This window comes from Schistocerca serialis, chromosome 1 (genome assembly GCF_023864345.2).
Source record: "Schistocerca serialis cubense isolate TAMUIC-IGC-003099 chromosome 1, iqSchSeri2.2, whole genome shotgun sequence".
Classification (NCBI taxonomy): Eukaryota; Metazoa; Arthropoda; class Insecta; order Orthoptera; family Acrididae; genus Schistocerca; species Schistocerca serialis.
The window spans coordinates 1,056,096,071-1,056,116,576 of NC_064638.1; the positions used below are offsets into that span (position 1 = coordinate 1,056,096,071).

Genomic DNA, 20,506 nt, shown 5'->3' on the forward strand with positions numbered 1-20,506 from the left:
ATAAACTTACTCTTGTTCTTGGTCTGTTAGAAATGTGCATATCGAACTAAGTATTATATGAAGTTACTTAGAAGTCATAGCCAAGTTAAGAAGTTTAGAGAGGGGTAGTAGGGGAGTGGTGGTTCATGTAGGTGATGAGGGGTTCTGTGGTGCAACAGACTTAGGGTGGTTGGAAGCAGATATCAAGGATGGCAACTTTGGATACGGACCAGGTTACAGAGTTCAGAAACTGTCAAGCTATTGCAGGAAGCAGAGTTCTTTGCCATGAGCCGTTTGCCTATGTTCTGAGGAATGTTTCTTCGATATGATCCACAGAAATGAAGACATAGGACAGGGCCAACAATTTCCTGTGGCTCCACAGCCCAGTACAAGTTGAATGTTACTTCTGCAACTTTTGGTTTCCTAACCCACCCTAGTAATCACACATGGGTACCCTACAGTTTAACAGATTGACTGCCAGCAGCTCTGCTGCATTACCACTGGCCTCATGGCAACCAATGTTAACATTGGGAACTGAACCACATATCATTCCTGGCCAATTTCACACCACTGACAGAAAGGCTGGCTTAAAGGCAGACTGAAAAAATCCATCGTTGAACCAAAATTTGAGACAGTGGCATTGTGTGATCAGGCCCGTGCTTTACTGCTGGACCCCAAGTTCTAAGGGTATCTGTAGAACAAGGTTGTACTGATAGTTACATGAAAGGCTGCAAGTGGCAATGGATGAAATATTCCAGAAAGTGATTGGTGTCTTTTAGTGTGAAACAAGTGTGCAGTAAAAAATGGAAACTACTGTCTGTTCATTAGTGTTTCTCTGGAAAGGATAATAGTGCATCCAGAGCAAATAACATCACAAGCAATTTCAAAATGCATTGCAGCCTGTCCAAAACAAAACTTCATTTAACCACACTAGATTTCTCTCTGTTCACATGTTCAATGTTGTGCAGTTTCAGGACAGTAGCCACAACTAGCTGCATAATCTTGTTGCAAGAATTATTGTTTATATGGCTACAAACTTTTTGAAACCACAGAATTCATTTTCAATCAGGAATCTTCTTTCTGTCCACTACAAAGAATTACTGAACAACTGGTCCATTTCTGGGACCAGAATAAGCTGCACTTTCCTAAGTTGTCCTCCATTTTCATTGCAGCAACTGAGTAATGTTCAACAAAATTTTGAAAAATCTTCATGTTATTTAATTATATTTCTTTATACAACAATTTGCTTTTATAAATTCCAAGATTAGTCGAAAGTGCAAATGATAGCACCAAATGCCATCCACACCAATACTTGTGGAGGTTCCCTTCATGCAAGCAACCTATTTTGTATCACTACTTTTTACAACTGAGCAGCCGCAATTTTGTATTTCGTAAGACTACAAAAACATTATTTCCATCAGTGGAAGAAGGCAATTTACAGTCAACATCTACAGAGAGCATCTCACCTTGAGATTGCTGAAGGCATTAAACTATGGACTTTTGAGGCATCCATCATCATTTCAAGAAGTCACCGACTCAACAAGAACCCCCCCTCCCCCACCAACAAAGACCCAATTAAATATAGAAAACATGCCTTAAACATTACATACTCTAATTTGTTACGTACTGTAGCTTTTATCATCTGGATATTCTGTACAATGGAGTTTAAAGTATCACACAATTTCCAATCATATGCCGATTTAATTCCATAAAATTCCCTTACAATGAAGTTTTGTGTTTTACTGGTAGACCTACTTGTAGGTGCAAGTATCCCCCCCCCCCTCCCTCCCTCCAATAAGAGCGGTTACACTTTTTGCACATTTTAATTCAGCTTCCCAGAAGGAAAATAAATAGAACAGAACAGCATAAACACACTCCTGAGGGCAAGGACCAATGAAATTAAAAACTCAAATGTAAGAAAAAAGTTTATTTGAACAGTGGATATCAGATATGAATTAAAGCTGCATTCATTCCTAAAGAGCTTACATGACACACTTACTTCAAACACTAACTTACAGGACAAAACCACAATTCAATTCACAGGAATATTATAAATTAAAAACACACATAACTGTTCTCTCAATGCAGAATACAGCATTTGAGATTATGTCACATTTTCCACTTGTATTTCATTTAATCATGCAAATTATTTTCAACCTGGGCAGATAACAAAGACGTAACTTCCTACATGAACACTGACATCACTACCTTCTCTAAAGAACATCAGTGCTGCTACCATAAATGCAAAAGTAAAGTCATGGCTGCTTGTTACTCTCCACACATCTTGACAGATCGGAGTGTTTTCGGAAATGCTCTTTTCCATTAGATTCTTTTTCAAAAACACAACACAAAATGTGTGGAGTTTCCAACAAGAGAAGGAGCTCTAGTGGGAAAGGTGCTTTCTTTGCCACACACTTTTGCAGTGAAGGAATACCTTCAACTGTGATCTGCCAAGAGATGTGCTTTGTCTCCCCCACAAACTTCACAAAATCTGTTAAAAAGCCTGCTTACACTTAGGCAATTCTACACATTTGTAACCATGTACAAGCAAAATAATTCTCACACTTTGAAAAACATAGCAGAGCTGTACAGAACTTACACTGACATACTAACAAAAAGTAATAACACACAGGTGTACAAATGTATAGAAAAGCCAAAACAAGCAAAGGTTCAGAACACCTAAAAATGAGACTTCATCAGCTTCCTGCTGCAAACTGGCCAGTAAATTGCTTACATTTTACACCAAATAGTGAATTACTGTATACTGCACAACATTACACTGACAAATCATACAGTAAGACGTAAAACAATAACTGGAATTCATGACAATTTTTATCTAAATTTAAAATTCTTCATTTATCAAACAACCAATCTTTTTGGCTGTTCCCATGGGAAAATATCTCTGCCAAAGTGACCGTATGTGCTTGTTTGCTGATAAATAGGATTGCGGAGATTCAGTTCCCTGCAACAGAAAATTAAAACATTGTTTTAGTTAGTGTGTAGGAACTGTCAAACCACTTAACTTACTTCCCCATAAATCCCCACTCCCCCCCCCCCCCACCACCCCCCCATACCACACATCATGATCAACACCACCATTACGTTTGCATCACAGCAATACCATCCTCAAACCTTAACTTTGTGCTTATATTTTGTGCTGTATTTGTTACATTGGTAAGGAGAGGAAACCACCTAAGACACAAATGCCCTAACTGTTTCAAACACCAGGAGTCAAGATTATTCACACACAGACAGACACACACACACACACACACACACACACACACACACAACAGACAGACAGACAGACAGGGAGAGCGAGCGAGAGAGAGAGAGAGAGAGAGAGACTTACTTCACAATTCTTCCTGGACGCAAGTCAAAGTTTTTCTTTACAATCTCCAAAAGTTCCCTCTGGGTTTTCTGTGAAGTGCCATAATCAAATACAGTTATAGAAAGGGGCTCTGCTACACCAATAGCATATGATACCTGAAACAAAACAATTAATTACCAAAGGGTACTCCAAACCTGTTGAGTACCTACTGACTTGGCTAAATCCTCAGATTACTTTGTCGTCATTCAACCGTCAAGAGTAGCAAATACAATGAACATCATTGGGGCAGGATGAGTTTTAGTCTTTCAGCAGCAATAACGAAGAAAATTTAGTGGCAAAATAAACTATATAAAGAACTGAATTATTGTCGCCACCCTCCACCCCACTTACATAATAAAACAGAACAGCATTTAAATTGTTACACTAGTGTGGGTGGGGGGACGAACTCACCTGAACAAGGCACCTCCTGCATAAACCAGATTTCACCAAAGACTTCGCTACCCATCGAGCAGCGTACGCAGCAGATCTGTCAACCTTTGTGAAGTCCTTCCCAGAAAATGCACCACCTCCATGTGCTCCCCATCCACCATACGTGTCCACAATAATCTTTCTACCTGTCAATCCGGCATCACTCTGCAATGTAAATTCCCCCTCAATAAAATCCTGATTTTTACATTACAAGGATAATGTTGATCTAAATTATTTACGATAAACATATCGTGGAACTACTGAAATATTAGCAGTCATTACCTGTGGACCTCCAACAACAAACAAGCCACATGGATTAATATGGAATGTCGTCCTTTCATCCAAGTATCTTGTAGGAATAACAACTTTTATAACTTTCTCCATAACTTCAGTACGGAGTTCCTCTAATGAAATTTTCTCAGAATGTTGTACAGAAACAACAACTGTGTGAACTCTCTGAGGTATGCAAGCTCCATGGGACATATAGTATTCACATGTTACCTAAATAAGAGAGATTAAACATTAAAGCAGACATGAAAGAATATGTACTATAAATATTCATATTTCTGGTAACCAATAAATTATTAACTAACTTGGGTTTTAGAGTCTGGCCTTGCCCACCAAAACTCTCCATTTCTCCTAAGCTCAGCAATTTTTTGATTAAGACTGTGAGCCAACACTACTGTCAATGGCATGCATTCTTCTGTTTCATCAGTTGCATAACCAAACATAAGACCCTGAAAGAAAATGCACAGTTAGTCCAACCAGTTGAAAATACATTACACCAAAGAAAATTAAGTCACTCAGTTTAAAAAAATTGAGCTTAAGAACATTTATTTGTCGTGTAAAGCATGATGCAAGAACAAACAATATTGTACAATAAGGATAAAGTGAACCAATGTAACACTAAATTAAGCAAATATGTGTTTACAGAAATAACCTAAATTTGTAGGTATCATGTTTGGCAGAAAGTAATCTAGAAGACTACTTCCAAGTGCTATACTTCACGGTTCCCAGCTCAAAAGAGCTTATGTTGTTTATATTCTGAACTTAGTACTACCAATAATAGTCACTATTTGATAAGATACAGCTTTGTACTAAGAAAATTGACAGTTTACAGCTCTACATTTGTTCATGTTTCCGTAGAAGCTATGTTAATTTGCTGCATTAACACCAATTTTGATGCAAATTAGTCTGTTCCATAAGAACACTGGAGACATTTTAAGTTGGTACTATTCCTTTTTGCACAGAAGATCTGCAATGGTAAATGAGGCAGTCTGCCCTGTCTCCCATTACATCCCAACATTCAAACTGACTTGCAACAATAATTTGAAGTGTGAAAGATTATGTCAATATGTAGTTATTTTCACATTTAGATAATTATCAATTGTAATGAAACTGAAACAAATAGCCCTCCCACACACTTTTTTATACTTGCAAGCTTTCATTGTGAAACACCAATTAAACTCATCTCATAACCAACGAGGTGCTAATGCTGCAGTTCAATTGATCATGAAAATCTAAAACAATATCCAACCACTGGTATGTGGCAGGGAAATTAAAGGCATTGCACAGTAGAATATATTTATAACTAAACACATTTTATATCTTCCCGTGCACTAAGTGTACCCTACACATCTGTCAAGCTATGCTGCTCTTCAATCAATTATTTTAATTATCTGAATTTCTCCTGTTAACCATTTTGCTGCTACAGACGCACACTCTGCATCCCATGCTGAGGACAGCTTTTGATATGGCTGTACGGTTCACCAAATACTGGCACCTGTGCCAAGAGACTTCCAACCAATACAAAATACTTGTTATAAGGTTTTCCGAAAACTTTTTGCACGTCTTACAGTCTGATACCTTCACTCAAGGAACCCAATTTCTTTCCATTATCTGTCATACTTACTGTGCCGCGTCAAATAGAGACATGGAACAAAATTTTTATTTTGCAAAGGTAAAAAAACATTTTGTGGACTTTGCACATGGCAGATTTTAGTTTTCACACTGCAGTGAAAGAAATGTACATAAAATATCAATATTTTGTTTCAAATTGGGAGCAGAATGTTCTCTCATTTCATTCTCAAATTATTGGGTTTTAAATCCCAAGTTGCAAAGTGTATGAAGCAGCCATTCAGATCCTTGCACACAAAGAATCATGTTGTCATAAATGTCTTATCTTGTGAACTGAAGATATCCAAACAAGATCTTTCACGAATTATAACACGGAATGACGTGTGTGTGAAAGTAGCTCGTCCACAGCAGCGAGAGGTTGGTGGCTCAGGACGCACACAGACAGCCATAGTAAACTAGGAATACCCAAGCAGTGCACATGTACACTTCCACGGCACCTGTGGAACGGCATATCAGGACGTGTGTACTAGTCCACAGCAATGGAAGGGTTATAAGGATACCCTTCTGAAGCATATGCATAAATTTTGCAAAATGATTTTGAATGGACCCTGTTAACTGCCATGCAGATATTAAAGAAGCACATTCAGTTAATGCCCTTTCATATCACAACAAAAAAGTATAAAACTTAATTTTTGTGACATTCACATGAAAGTAAGAAAGAAAATACACTATTGCTTTGTACTATTCTAATACTAGTCAAATTCAATTAAATCACCTGATCACCAGCACCAACATCATCATCATTACGGTTCAGGTGCACACCGGCAGCAATGTTTGGAGATTGCTGATCCAGAGACAACAGCACGCTGCAGATCTTGTAATCAAACCCTACAAACCAGACAAGGACAACTTGCAACTTAACACAACACAAACATACCATAGCTCAATGCAACCCTGTTAAATTACTCTGAATCTGGAAGCACTGCAAAAAACAAATACCTAATCAAGCACAAAAATTTATCAAAATCTCAACATCTGGCTATACTTTAAAACTTGGCAACCCAATGCAACAAGCATTACAAGCATTTTGTAATGGTTAAAGCAGAGCACACTGAGCTCCAGCAACAAAAAAATCTTAATTCACAGTTCAGCAAGAAAGCTGGAATGTCTCAGAACAGTATGGGTTACAAGTGGTCTTTTCCTCTTCAAAGTATAGGCAGTAAAATTAAAGTACAGTATCTGCACAAACGATTATCAGCAAAAAGAAAAATTATTACACAGTTGAGAAGTAGTTAAGCACAAACTATTTTGTGGGACATTTGTGTGTGTACTGTAGGTTTCACGACATTCCTTAATGCTCACTGACAATGACTGACTTAAGTCTACAACCTTTAATGCATGGAATTTTAAACGAGTATGGCAGCAAAACAAAATGATTTCCTGGTATAAATATGCTACAAGAAACAGTACCAACAAAAGTTACTGGTGTAACAAAAATATTTTTAGACAGTACTTAAGGACATATTAAAGCTAATGTTCCATGAACTTTTAGAACACAAAAGGGTGCTATACACTGTGTGGAACTTTATCAGTGTGTACAATTGGGCTTTTTTTAAATTTTGTGTTTCTTCACACACATGCCTTAGTTTTTCTTTTTAAAGGATTTTTAATATCAATTTTTATGCAATTGAAGTTGTATCATGTCAATATGTGTTAATTATTGCTTATGCATCTGCTTTTGATTGTTCTAATACCTGAGAATTAAATTTTCACTGCAGTTGAGTGTGCACTCATGAACTTCCTGACAGATTAAAACATGAGCCAGGCAGACCTGAACTCAGGACCTTTGCCTTTCACAGGCAAATGCTCTACACATAACCAACCCCAATTCTCGTGACTTGTCCTCACAGCTTTACTTCCATCACTATCTCAGGAACCTACTGAACTCCACAGCTCACCTGCAAAACTTGCGGAGCTAGCATCCCAAGAAGAACAGACATTGCAGAGACATGTCTCACCCAAGGGATGTTTCGAGAATGGAATTTTCACTCTGCAGCAGAATGATGGTTTTTTCGGTCAAGGGTCAAGACACGTTTAAGTTAAGCAGAGGTTGAGATTTCTTAAATACAACTGCTTTTTCTTGGGACTCACCTCAAGATTTTTTGTAGCCTGTTTAGCACTAAAGTAGAAAGTGTCTGAATCCTAAGAAAAGAGAACCTTATTTAAACAAACTCATCACACCACTGCAGCGAAATTTTCATTCTGGAATTTCGTAAGTCAAACATGCACATAAGCAGTAACAAACACGATGTGACATGACACAACTTCTTGCTCACTGCAGCATAGGTCCTCATCCTCAATTCTATCAAAATTGTTCTTAATGGAGAAAAGCTAAAGGGTGTACATGAACAAAAAATTTAAAAAAGGAGAACTACACAAACGTACACAAAAGCTTCATGCCTGTTAGCTGGTTCATGTCCCTTATTCTGTTCAGATGTTTTCTAGGCAAGCATTGGCAGCTCCCTTCAGCTTATTGGTCATTTCAAAGATTTCTTTACGAGAATGTACGACTAAAAAATACTGTTTCCACATTTTGGTATAACAAGTAACATATAAGCCCCTACTAACTCAAATACCAATAATTTCAACCATTTAGAACAAGAATATTTTTTCCCCCATCACCTACCCAGGCAACTTTCAGCATCTGCCATTATCTACAGAGAATTCACATACTGTTAGGCAACTCAGTAAGAAAAAATTGCACGTAACATTTCTTTAGAACAAAGCCTCTAAAACAGCACAAGATCAGGCACTGGAAAAATATACAATTTTTTTGAACCAACCAGTGCATTAATGAATAAAATACATTAATGTTGATTTTTCCTTGCTTCAATTTATAACATACACCTCCCTGGGGAAAAGACATCACTTCCAAATTCAAACCTAACATTGGTTTTCTGGCTAAAGGACAGAGCCTGACAATGTTTCAAGTTACTTTGTAGAACATCTGTAGGAGGCCGTACAGGACAATTTTCAAAGGGGTAGTAATCTTATGGATTTGCCAGGAACAGTGCAAGGAAAAATTTTGCACAAATATTAGTGTGACACATGGTTTTGTACTAAGCTCTGTATTCTTAATTTATTCTAAAAATAAAAAGCCTATAAATGCACCTCTGTTTAGACAGTGCTATTTCTACAACATAGCTACAATTAGGAAGACCAAGGACAGTTTCAGCTTTAACAAAAGTGATGGAAAAAAAGCCTCTCACAGTAACAGCGGATCTAGCAGCTATTTAACATGTGTTTTTTACTACAGTAAATTAGCCAAGACAATTCTGTTTACAAATTCCAGCATTTGGGAATGTAGGATGTATTGCAGGAAGGGTTCAGAAAAGCTGGTGTTGGTGGGAAGAATCCATACGAAGCAGTCAATGAAATGAAAGACGTCATGTTGGGCAGTGTGCTCAGCAACAGAGTGGTCCACTTGTTTCTTGGCCACAGTTTGTCAGTGGGCATTCATGTAAACAGGCAGTTTGTTGTCTGTCATGCCAATATAGAATGCAGCACAGTGGTTGCAGCTTAGCTTGTAAATTACACGACTGGTTTCACAGGTAGCCCTTCCTTTGATGGGATAAGTGATGTTTGTATCTGTACTAGATTAAGTGGTGGTGGGAGGATGTATGCGACAGGTCTTTCACCTAGGTCTGTTACAGAGGTATGAGCCATGAGGTATGGGATCAGGAGCAAGGATTGTGTAGGGATGGACAAGTGGTTCGGTGGACAACAGACCACCACTGGGAGACATTTCTCACTTCAGGGCACATTGAGAGGCAGTCCAAACCCTGGCACACAACTCTCCTCTGTGAGCAGACATTGAGACTTTAGGAGGTTGTGGGGGACTGGAGATATAAGGCACAGGAGATTTGTTTTTGTAGAAGGATGAGAGGATAATTAAGGTCAGCGAACACCTCAGTGACACACTTGGTATATTTCGAGAAGGACCACTCGTTACTGCAGATGCGACAACCACAGGTGGCTAAGCTGTATGGAAGGAACTTGTCAGTATGGAAACTGGTGGCACCTTTCGAAATTGAGGTACTGCATGGGGTTAGTAGGTTTGATGCGGACAGAGGTACTGATGCAGCCATCTTTGAGGTTAAGGTCAACATCTAGGAAGATGGTTTGTTGGGTTGAGTAGGACCAGATGAAGCAAATGGGGTAGCTGCTGAGCTTCAGTAGGAATGAGCATAAGTTGTCCGTACCCTCCATCCTCTATATGGCCCATGAATAAATTAGCACCGGATGGTGCCATGCAGGTGCTCCGAACTATACTCTGCATTTGTTTGTAGGTATTGACTTCAAAGGAGAAGTAATAGTGGGAGAGAGGAGATAGTCATGGCGACTAGGAAGGAGGTTGGTTTGGAATCCGTCCAGCATAGGGAAAGGCAGAGTTCAACAGTAGTAAGGCTACAGGTATTAGGGATGTCATGTGTAAAGGAAGGTGGCATCAATCGTGGCAAGCAGGGCACCATGTGGTACAGGGACAGGAACTGTGGAGTTGGTGGAGGAACTGATTGGTATCTTTCATATAGAAGTGTAGGTTCCTGGTAATACACTGAAGGGGCTTGTTTACGAGAGCAGAGATTCTCTCAGTGGGGCACAAACAGCAACCATAATGCAGCTTCCTGGGTGGTGGGGTTTATGGACTTTAGTAAGCAAGTAGAAGACAGGAGTGCAGGGAGTGGTAGGGGTGAGCATAAATATGGACTCCAGGAAGAGGTTCTGGAATGGACTGAAGGATTTGAGGAGTCACCTGAGATACTGCTGGATATCTGGAATAGAATGATTGTGGCAAGGTTTGTAGATGGATGTACCTGACACCTGCTAGTCGTCCTGCCAGGTAATCACTGCAGTGCAAAACAACAGTTGTGGAGTAATTGTCCACAGGTAAGATTGTAAGGCCAGGATCAGTTTTTAGATTATTTAGATGGACAGCAGTTTTCTGTGCAGATGTAAGGTTAGTTTCCACATTGAGGGATTTGTGGAAGGATGGTGACTAAGGTTCGAGGTTACGAAATTCTGGAAAATTAATCGGTGGCAAAAGTGTTTTCATTGTAGGGACTGGGAGAAGGAGAGGTCCTTAAGTCCTGCACAACTGAGTTTGTGAGTGGGGCAAAAGGTAAGGCCTTTGGAAAAGTCTAACTTTTGTGGTGATAGAGCTTTCAGAGGAAAGATTCAGGGCTGTGTTTCAGGTCCTCAGTACCACCCAGTGTTTCAACTAACTCTCATCATGCCTTGAAATAAGATGTTCTGCCAACTATCCTTCCCACAGTGTTATTCCGCCATTCACTGAACCTACACACTATACCCATCCATCCCTATACAACTCCTGCTCCCAACCCCTACCTCACATCTCATATCCCTGTAACAGACCTAGAGACAAGACCAGTCCCATACATACATACATACATACATACATACAACCACCACCACCACCACCACCCCTGTGGTTGAGCAAGCTGCCAAATACAACATCCTTCATTTCAATGACTACTTCAAAGCCTTTACCAAATGGATCCTTCCCACTAACACCAGCTTTTCTGAATTGCACAGGTGCGAACTCTCCCTGTAATATATCCTACATTCCCGTAACCCTCCTGGCCTCATTCTTTACTTCTCTCGTTTTCCACAACCCCCCTCCCAACTTCCACCCTCACGACTAATCCTAGCTGCCCTACCGTTTCTCCACCTCATCTTTGTGTGGCTCCCCAGCAGTATTTCACTGTCCCCCACCCTGTTATTCAACCCCTCCCCACCCCAGCATCCTCCTTACCCCACCCAGTTGCCATTCTCCCATCATGCACTGCTGCTTTCACTTGCAGTGTGGCTTGCAAGCTCTACCAACGAAGACCTTATTGGCTGAAAGCTTATATTGTGAGTCTTCTTGTGCCTATCAGGCCCAGCATCTGTTATATGGTGAGTTTATTTTGTAATATTGTTACATTCCATTACAGATTTTCCATTGATTACAGGCAATGTACATGGACTCATCACCATGTAACCACTTCCCAATTGAAGTGACCTAAATATCTAAAGCCTGACAAACCACCTTTTGCAGTGCAGAATGCTGCAAGACGTACGTGAAGATAGGTTCTGGAAGGTACCTATGGGGATATGGAGCCACGTCAACTTCAGTGCCGTCCAGTTGCACTCGGTGGTTTGGTTGAGGATCCATGCCATAAACAATCTAGGTGGACCTTTCTTGACTGTGTTTAAATAAAGCCTTTACGGTGGCCAGCAGGGTACAGTGAACGCATCCTGATACTCTCTCTCTCTCTCTCTCTCTCTCTCTCTCTCTCTCTCTCTCTCTCTCTCTCACACACACACACACACACACACACTATTTGATAAATACATTTCACATTTGCCTCATTTATAGCTTATCGGGTTCAGGATGCTGGCACCATCATTTAATTAAAGGTCACAGTTGATCTGTATTTACATGGAAGTAAGGTGCTGACCGACATAAGAAAAAAGTTTGCAACAAGAAATAGGGGTCATTATGCAAGGTGCATGTTACATAATGTGTTGCTGCACATGAAACATAGCAAACATATTGAATTTTTCTGTTATGCTTGGAAAGTGGTCTGTCACCAATCTCGAGAGAATTGATCTGATGTAGCACACTATTTGCTGTTTTTCTCAGAGTGAAATATCCACAACATTCCTCATATTTCTTGAACGGTTCGAGATACTGAAAAGATCGTGGCAAATGATAGCATGCAGAACTTCGTTACCTACTATGTTATTTCACTAACAACACACATTTTCAATGAAAGAAAGTGATTTATAAGGGGCAGTGGTTGCTAGTAAAATGAGAAATTCTGTCAAGTTTTGGAAAAATATAAGTGAAGATATTACACTTTCATTCTGTACTGAGGATGTGCTTTTTCATACTTTTCCTCACAGCTCCTAACGCAATAAACCGCTCTTTCAAAATTCTCTCTGTGCGTGTACAACACATTACTGAGACGATATGGAAAACTCCACGGTGTTTGGCAAAAGAAGCAAATTTCAACATGGTGACAAGCAAAATGTTTAGGCGTTACTAAAAATTCACCACTCATGGCACTTCCTGAAAGTTACAAATAGTTAGCAGGTCAGGGAAAAATGAATATTTTCAACTAAATTCTATTTAGATACTAGTCAAAGCAGAGGTGAGAAATCTTGTCGAATGGTGTAGAGGCTCCACTTACCACTTACAAAATATGTGAGCATAGGCTTCAGTTTACTACAGCAGTTCTCCAGCACTCAGCCATTTCCCCTACAGCACCTGACCATAACACCCACCACTACTGCTCTCCCCACATGAGCCCTGCCCACTGCACACCGACTGGCCACATTATTCTGTGGGGACTCCACACTGTGACCTGTGTGACATTGCATTATCCAGCTGGCAGATGCCATCATATCAAGTTTCAAGCAAACTGCATTTAGGGCTGGGCACGGTCCCCAAGGATAAACGCATACATTTGTTGATCCACTTTGCCTAAAGGAATGACCCCTGGCCTGGACCCTTCTGACAAATTTTGCACAGTGTTTCATGCCATACGAAAACCGCCATCTGTCCGATGGAGCATGAAACACTATTCATTTGAAAAGGCCACATGTTGACACTCACTGGCGATGAGACACTTGATAGCTTCTTGGTTCAGCTGTGCGGTCAGTTAATAAACAGTCGCAAACCTACCGTCCTGCACTCACATCTGCAGCCAACTTTCACCCATCATGTAAGACCCATGGCACATCAGTTGATTGGCACTTTCTGATAGCACCATTTTGCCATGCACAGTTTACTTTGATCAAGGCAACATGCAAAATGTTCACGAATGTATCCGTTTCAGAAATGCTTCCACTCTTGGTCCGAAACCCATTATGGCCTTCTGGACATCGGACATATCACTTCATTACCAAATTCCAACAAGCAATGACTGCACTGCTTCCTAAAACCCCCCTCCCCAACACACCACTGCTAGTGCTGCCACTTGCTGCTTGGGTGGCTACTGCAAGTAATGTCTAACAAGGCGGTGGTCACATTAATAAGATTAAACTGTGTATTTACCTTGAAGAAGTTTAATCAAACAGTGCCAAGTAAGAATAATAAAACCCACTAGGTCACTGTATAAACAAGACTTCAACTTTTTATCAGAGAAAGAAATGAAAAATCAAGGATATTTACAACTGGCTAGTGTGTGGAATTTCCTGTCCGACCAACAATCAATTCTGTGGCAAAATACACATGTCCCACACGACTGCACTCTGATTACACTGCTGCCCTGGACTGATTTGTTTACATTTGGTTCATTGTGTTTAAGTTCAATGAGACCCCAATTGGTTTTACACAAAAACAAAAACTAGTGCTTCTCTTGGTTGTTTTAAAGGAAAAGACAGCAGAAATCTGAGTAAAGTGGCCAATGCAAGGAAGGAAATTCATCCACATTCTGTTATTTAAGTAGCTGGGAACCAAAGATTTCATAGTTATTTAAGAATAAGTGAAACATGCACTTTAGAACTGCTTATCACCAAACTATTCTTTAAAGTCATGAAGCAGTAAGCTGCAAGGAGAAGCTGTTAGCTACATTACAATTTCCAGCCACTGGCAGAAGTGCAGAGGACCTTAGATTCAGTGCTGTTATATCCTCACAATTGTTAACAAAATATCCCTGAAACCTGCTATACAATTTATACTGAGGAAATAAACCACGGTAAAGCAAATTAAATAAAAAGACCTTCATATAAACATTACTAATTTATGTATCTTAAAAAACAACCTGTAAGTTTAAGAAACTTATTCAAATTTGAAGAAGACTACACATGGTAGTGTGCACATCATCTACAATTTAGCAATTGTTAGAACAACCTTTTGTAGCTTTGTTCTTCATAGCAGAGGGGTTCAATACAGGCTGGACTAACACATCATAATGAAGCAAGTATATTTTAGAATTAACATCCACTGAATGTTACTTTGGTTTTTAAATTTCAACAGAAACTCTATAGACTTTGCATGTGTGACAAAACCATTATGGATTCATTGAAATAATAAAAGTGCTTCACTTTTTTTTGCAATTGTATTCCACAATGTGTCCCACGAACAACTGCAATCTTTAAATTTCTTCAGAAACAGTGACTAAAGAAAACTTGCTAGGAAGTTGGCACATCAGCACTACACATGCCACTATTTGTTGGATGGGGTGGTTCAGCCGTCAGGTCAACATCCTCGCTATGAAAGTTTGCTTGGTCAGTCAAATATGTCTACGTGTCCAATTTGCCGGTCAGTGCATGTATAGTCGCCTTCATCTTTGTTAAGGAAAAACTGCGCAAGGATATGAAAAACAGTGTGAACAATAATGAATAACAAGTGTTTCATATTGTTAGCCGTCTGAAGTAAACTGTGTGTAACCAAAATAACATTTTACAGTAGGGTCCAAGCGAAAGAGGCATTGCAGTTGTGAAAGACACTGACCTCATATTTGAGAGGTTAAAGTTTGCCATGTCCTGTGATCATGATTTAGATTTTCCATTTCCGGCAAATACTGTGATGGTACCTACTTCGATGCCATCGCCCACCTGTCCTATCCTCATAAAAGCTGTCTTTCTATTTTGTGTGCAGGTTCATTTTAGAACTCTTTATTTTCATTGTGTTGAATGACAAGTCCTAAACCATTGATTGCTGGATGAATTAACAGAAAGAACAAAAGCTAATGAATCTTCTAGATTTGGTAATAAATGGAGAGATGTGGCACCTAATGCATGTTCAACAACAAAAAGGAGCTAATCCAAGTTCTTTCATAAATATTAATGCATAAAAAGATATTTATGTCACTAACATTGTTTTAGGCATTGTTAAGCCAAATCTTTACGTGGAACACTACGCTGATCTATTTTCATGAAAACTTCACGTCTATTTCACCTATTACAGCACTGCCAGTGTAATTTAAGAACAGGAACTCAGTAAACCACAATAAGCAAGTACCAAAATTGTTAGTATGCCACAATGTTAAAAATCTTGCCACATTCAGTCAGAAAATCTGAACACATGCACTTTAAATTAAAGCAGAAATCAGTCAAAAGATTGGTTTCAATTTATCATGCATATTGTCTATGCAGGTGGTATGTTGCAATGTACACAAAGAGTAAAATACAGAATACTGGTGCCAGACGTCAACCTTCCAGGAGCCAAGTATCTGCCAATGGGTTATTAAACCAATAAAAGCAATTTCCGCAAGTATAAACAAGCAATGTAATCACATGATCCTAAAAATACTTTCAGTAGTTACCTTAGTTTATAAAAACATACAAAGAAATGTCACAGCCACCCAATGAATCATACTGATTCATTATGAGATATATCATTAATGACCAAACAGACAGACAGAAAATTATAGTTTATGGCCTATCTTCTGACTGGTTTGGTGTGGTCTGCCATAACTAAAGCCAACGCCACAAAAAAAGTGCATATACTTAGACTCATGCGACATCAAGTATCGTAATTGCTCGCTGAATTAATTGAAGAATAAGTCAAATTAAATTTAGCTGGCAGTCAGCATAGTCAAATATTCTGTCATGGGAGGCAAAGTGAATTCAGAGCAATTATAATAAGAACACCTGACAGACTAACAGTAAATAATAAAGCAAACAAAGCAATGTTTAGCATGGAAATTGCAGCTGCCTCCCATGATCACTCAAGTGTCTTAGGAAGGCACTTAATCCAGAAATGTGGGAGAAAAGGGTTGAGCAAATTAAATGTGCACAATTTGACTTTTTAAGCTGGCAGAAACAAATGTGGGTCAAATACAGTTTTCGATCAATGTCTCTATGCCTCCCATGACATCAAAATGTATGTTTCATTGGGTGTTCAAGATATTTTATAAATGCATAGCTAAGATAATGAAAGAAACAGCAATCTTTTACATTAAATCTTACACTACTTACAATAAGTAATTATACTGAAATGTACTATTATAACAGTAAAACCATACCCATAAGGGTGTCAGTACAGCAGAGCTGCAGTCACCTGCTCATGGAAGCAAGGTGTCGTTTACAGCATAACTGCAACCACCTTTTTCTGGAAACATGGTACCATCACAAAGCAACACTGCAACCTGTTTCTGAAAACACGGTGTCATTTACAGCAGAGCTGCGACCACCTGTTCCTGGAACGAGTATTTTACAGCAGAGCTGCAACCATCTATCTGAAAGCGTGGTGTCATTTACAGCAGAGCTGCTACCACCTATTTCCAAGAATGTTGTCACAGCAGCGCTGCACTCACCTGCATTAGAATAGTGATTTGTGTTTGCTCACCATAAATTGGTTGTAATTTTTTCTTCTTTACCTGCTTTACAAATAAATAAATAATCATACTACAAGCCATCATCCCATCAAGGAATTAAGCACAGTCAATACGGCACAAATCACAGTGTTTCTGGAAAAAGAGTCATTTGTGTAAAAAACAAAATTTATGAAAATACTTCATGGGCCAGAACCCATAAGGGTTTTCACATACGTCCATCTACCTGCCAACTAGCAAAACAAATGAACAATTGTTCATTTTGGTTTGGAATGATAGCCCAGCGTATTTGACAGTTCTCTTGAGAAAGAAATTCTGAATGCCAATTCATGCTTCAAGTATCTGCAATGGTGGAATTTTTGCTTGCTAGACACACAGCAGATGACACTGCTGCTGCTGCTTCTTACTTTTTACATGCTACAGAAAGCATTAACCTCCCTACAATAAATCATTAGTACCTGGTCCCCTGCACCTATATCCAACTCTTGCCTGTCAATGTGGACTCCATCCGCAATATTTGGCGACTGTTGTTCCAATGCCACCAGAAGATTGAGTGTGCTGTGGTCAAAGCCTATGAATGCGAGCATAGAAATCAGCATTATCTTAGCAAAAGGCACGTTATTAAACTAACCAAATCCATACAAGTAATGCTCTATGCATAATGTCGACAAATTAACCTTCACTTCATAATATACCTGACAAAGATAACTGGCCTTTGGACACAAACTTCCAGTCAGCTGTAAGAATTTACATGTTATTGCAGATCACCGTGCACTTCCTTAAGGGTTGTAAACAAATATCCACAAAGTCAATTGCTGAATAGAACTGCCCTTGCTAATACACTGAACTACCTTTGCCAATTAAAAGAAGGTTAAGAAATTTAGGCACACAAGTTTTTTTTTTTTTTTTTTTTTTTTTTTACTAAGCAATCTGCATTTAGTCTGGTCAACAACATTTCTAGAAAAACATTGAGTGGAGAGCAATAAAATTTAATGTACCTTTAGAAGAGTCATCATATCCTATGTGCTTCACTGTTTCCCTGACCACCTTCTGGTAATCAACGTTTGCCTTTGATGTTATTTCACCACAGAGAAGAATCATGCCAGTTTTTGCAACAGTTTCTGGAGGAAACAAAATACAAAGTAAATTCAAGTTATGCATCACAATTAAACCGAAGATATAAGTCAATGCAAGAATAAAGTTAAATTAGTAACCACTAAGCTATAAACTAGCAATAAAAACTGTGGTACTTAAGTATCAAAATTCATCGAACACAATAAGTATAAACAGTGAAGCTAACAAATTTTACATAACCTTCAACTTAAATGGGAAAGATTTAAAAAAGTACGCAATCACTATAAATTTATTTAAACTAGCTGTACTCAATACATGTAATTACAGGAAAGGAAACTTAGACACAAGATTTATGTAGTCTGCGCGCTTTACTAATATCCATAAAAATAAGTAGGAAACATTGTCTCGCTATCTGCACGAATATATTATATGCTGATCGAAGAAATGACAAAACTCGGCAAATACAATTTATTCCTCGCGCATCACCAATAACAAACAACTATCACCCCCCCCCCCCCTAATTTTTAGCACGCATGTTTGTTGACCAACGAAACCTTGTGAATAATACAAATGCATGAACAGCATGCATATTGTTACTTACCACAAGCAACTTTGGCATCAGGATCTTGACTCAAATGAGCGTCCAGAATGGCGTCGCTGATCTGGTCGCACATTTTATCTGAAATTAGTATTAAATATTACCGGAAGAATATAGTTCCAATTATATTCAATAATATCGCAAACAACTTCATAGCGCGGTCGCCTACGTTTCATTGAATATTCACTTTACCGGAAAAGCGCATAAGATTCAAGCAAACTAAATCCGCCATGATGAGCACATGGTTTTAATAAAGTATATAACAAATTGAGTCTCTCTCTTACCTGGATGGCCTTCCCCCACAGATTCCGAAGTGAACAGGAATGTATCCTCCAGTATTTCCGGCTCCATGTGACCATTCTGTTGATAACCATTTATGTACGGCGATGAAGTCTCCGGCATTCTGAACCTACTACCCAACTCTCTTACCGCGTCAGAAGCTACTTTGGAAAAGAGGTTTACACCACGCGCAGTTCCTGTATTTATAACCTCGGCGTGATCACGTGATAGAATGCTTGAGTGGGAGAGATGGCAGCCCAATGGTTGTCTGTGTAGGAAGAAAAGAACATTTCAAACATGTAGTGCATATATGATTTTTACCAGTACTTTCTGTACGCGATCTCTCTACTTTTTTTGACTTAACGTACTTTATCTGAACTTTACTTGGGGTTATGTTCGATGTGACCGAAGTAACAGCTGTGGTTATTTTGTTCTGTTGATGCGTCTGACGAATTCTGTTAATCAAAATTAATCCACCACGACTACCCGTCATATGCGACATTGATCAAATTAGATATATTTCATGTGAGAAATATTTATTGATACAATTAGTCGTTTGCTTAAATAACTTACGCTGCTCTGTAACCGTGAAATACTGTGTGTTCCAAAGATTGTAACAACGTTGAAGGGATCTATCTAACACCACTGAAAAAAAACACGAATAAATAAACCCTTAAGCTTATTCGAGGTATAAGGTACACACAAACGTCAACAGCAAAAAAAATCGTTCAACGTTGTATAAAACTTTCATCATGGTAAAAAAATAAATATTTATGAGAGAACGAGCGGCATATCCTGAATAAAATTCACACTTCTTTGAACTGAACAATACAAATAACTGAATTTTGCAAAAATGAAACCGAATCTCAATGTAATAATAAGGTTCGCCACAAAATGCAATAAATCAGACAGCTTAATATGAAACAAATATGCAGAGGGGATGTTGAGTTTCCATGATTCTTTGATCACAACACAAACCTAACGTTTACACGGACAATAAAAACTGCATGTTGCCGACATACCATCCGGCAAATTGCAGCCATATACGCTGGAACTTTATCGTCCATTATTTCCCGCTAATGTTTGACAAACTTTTCAAGGCCACACTATAGCTACAAAATATACGCACGCGAGCTAGCAGAAAGAGAGAAAGAGGTGTGGCTCTAGTGATTTTACTCTACACAAAACAATTGAAAGAAAAACATTAAATAAAGCACCCAACGATGGATTCGAACATTTTCTATAATTTTACCACACTGCACGAATTCGAATATCTCGCACAAGCAATTGGTCCGAGAAATGCCAAAAACAGCACAAATACGAGTATAATGTCTTGTGCGTACTACAAACAACTAACAATAAATTCACAAATTACACACAGAATAATTTGTCCTCTATAAATTACAATATTACAATGCTAATTTATAAAATAAAATACATGGAACATTATATACAGTATAATAAAATATTTGCAGTCTTTGTTTCATATCTCATTCTTCCACAAGTCCACATATGCCCTTGCTATTTCGCTGCACGCCATCAGGTCTTGGGCCGTGCACTCTCTTGGCTGGT

At 38.8% G+C, this 20,506-nt stretch overlaps 1 protein-coding gene across 3 annotated transcripts in view; it reads right to left on the reverse strand.

The window, feature by feature from the left end:
* Window positions 1-1,891: 1,891 nt before the first annotated feature.
* The window catches only part of LOC126415423 (S-adenosylmethionine synthase), a 274,910-nt gene continuing 256,295 nt past the window's right edge, over window positions 1,892-20,506 (reverse strand). For 2 of the 3 annotated variants that reach the window (XM_050083431.1, XM_050083432.1), the window contains exons 2-10: window positions 18,940-19,202; window positions 18,659-18,736; window positions 17,982-18,104; window positions 6,411-6,523; window positions 4,372-4,515; window positions 4,061-4,279; window positions 3,761-3,943; window positions 3,332-3,465; window positions 1,892-2,941 (exon numbers count right to left, since the gene is read on the reverse strand). In XM_050083431.1, coding sequence (XP_049939388.1) covers window positions 2,839-2,941; window positions 3,332-3,465; window positions 3,761-3,943; window positions 4,061-4,279; window positions 4,372-4,515; window positions 6,411-6,523; window positions 17,982-18,104; window positions 18,659-18,736; window positions 18,940-19,202 — 1,360 coding nt within the window. In that variant the 3' untranslated portion in view covers window positions 1,892-2,838. Of the gene's footprint in view, window positions 2,942-3,331; window positions 3,466-3,760; window positions 3,944-4,060; window positions 4,280-4,371; window positions 4,516-6,410; window positions 6,524-17,441; window positions 17,555-17,981; window positions 18,105-18,658; window positions 18,737-18,939; window positions 19,203-20,506 lie in introns of those variants that run through there. The other variant, XM_050083430.1, reaches the window with a different exon arrangement.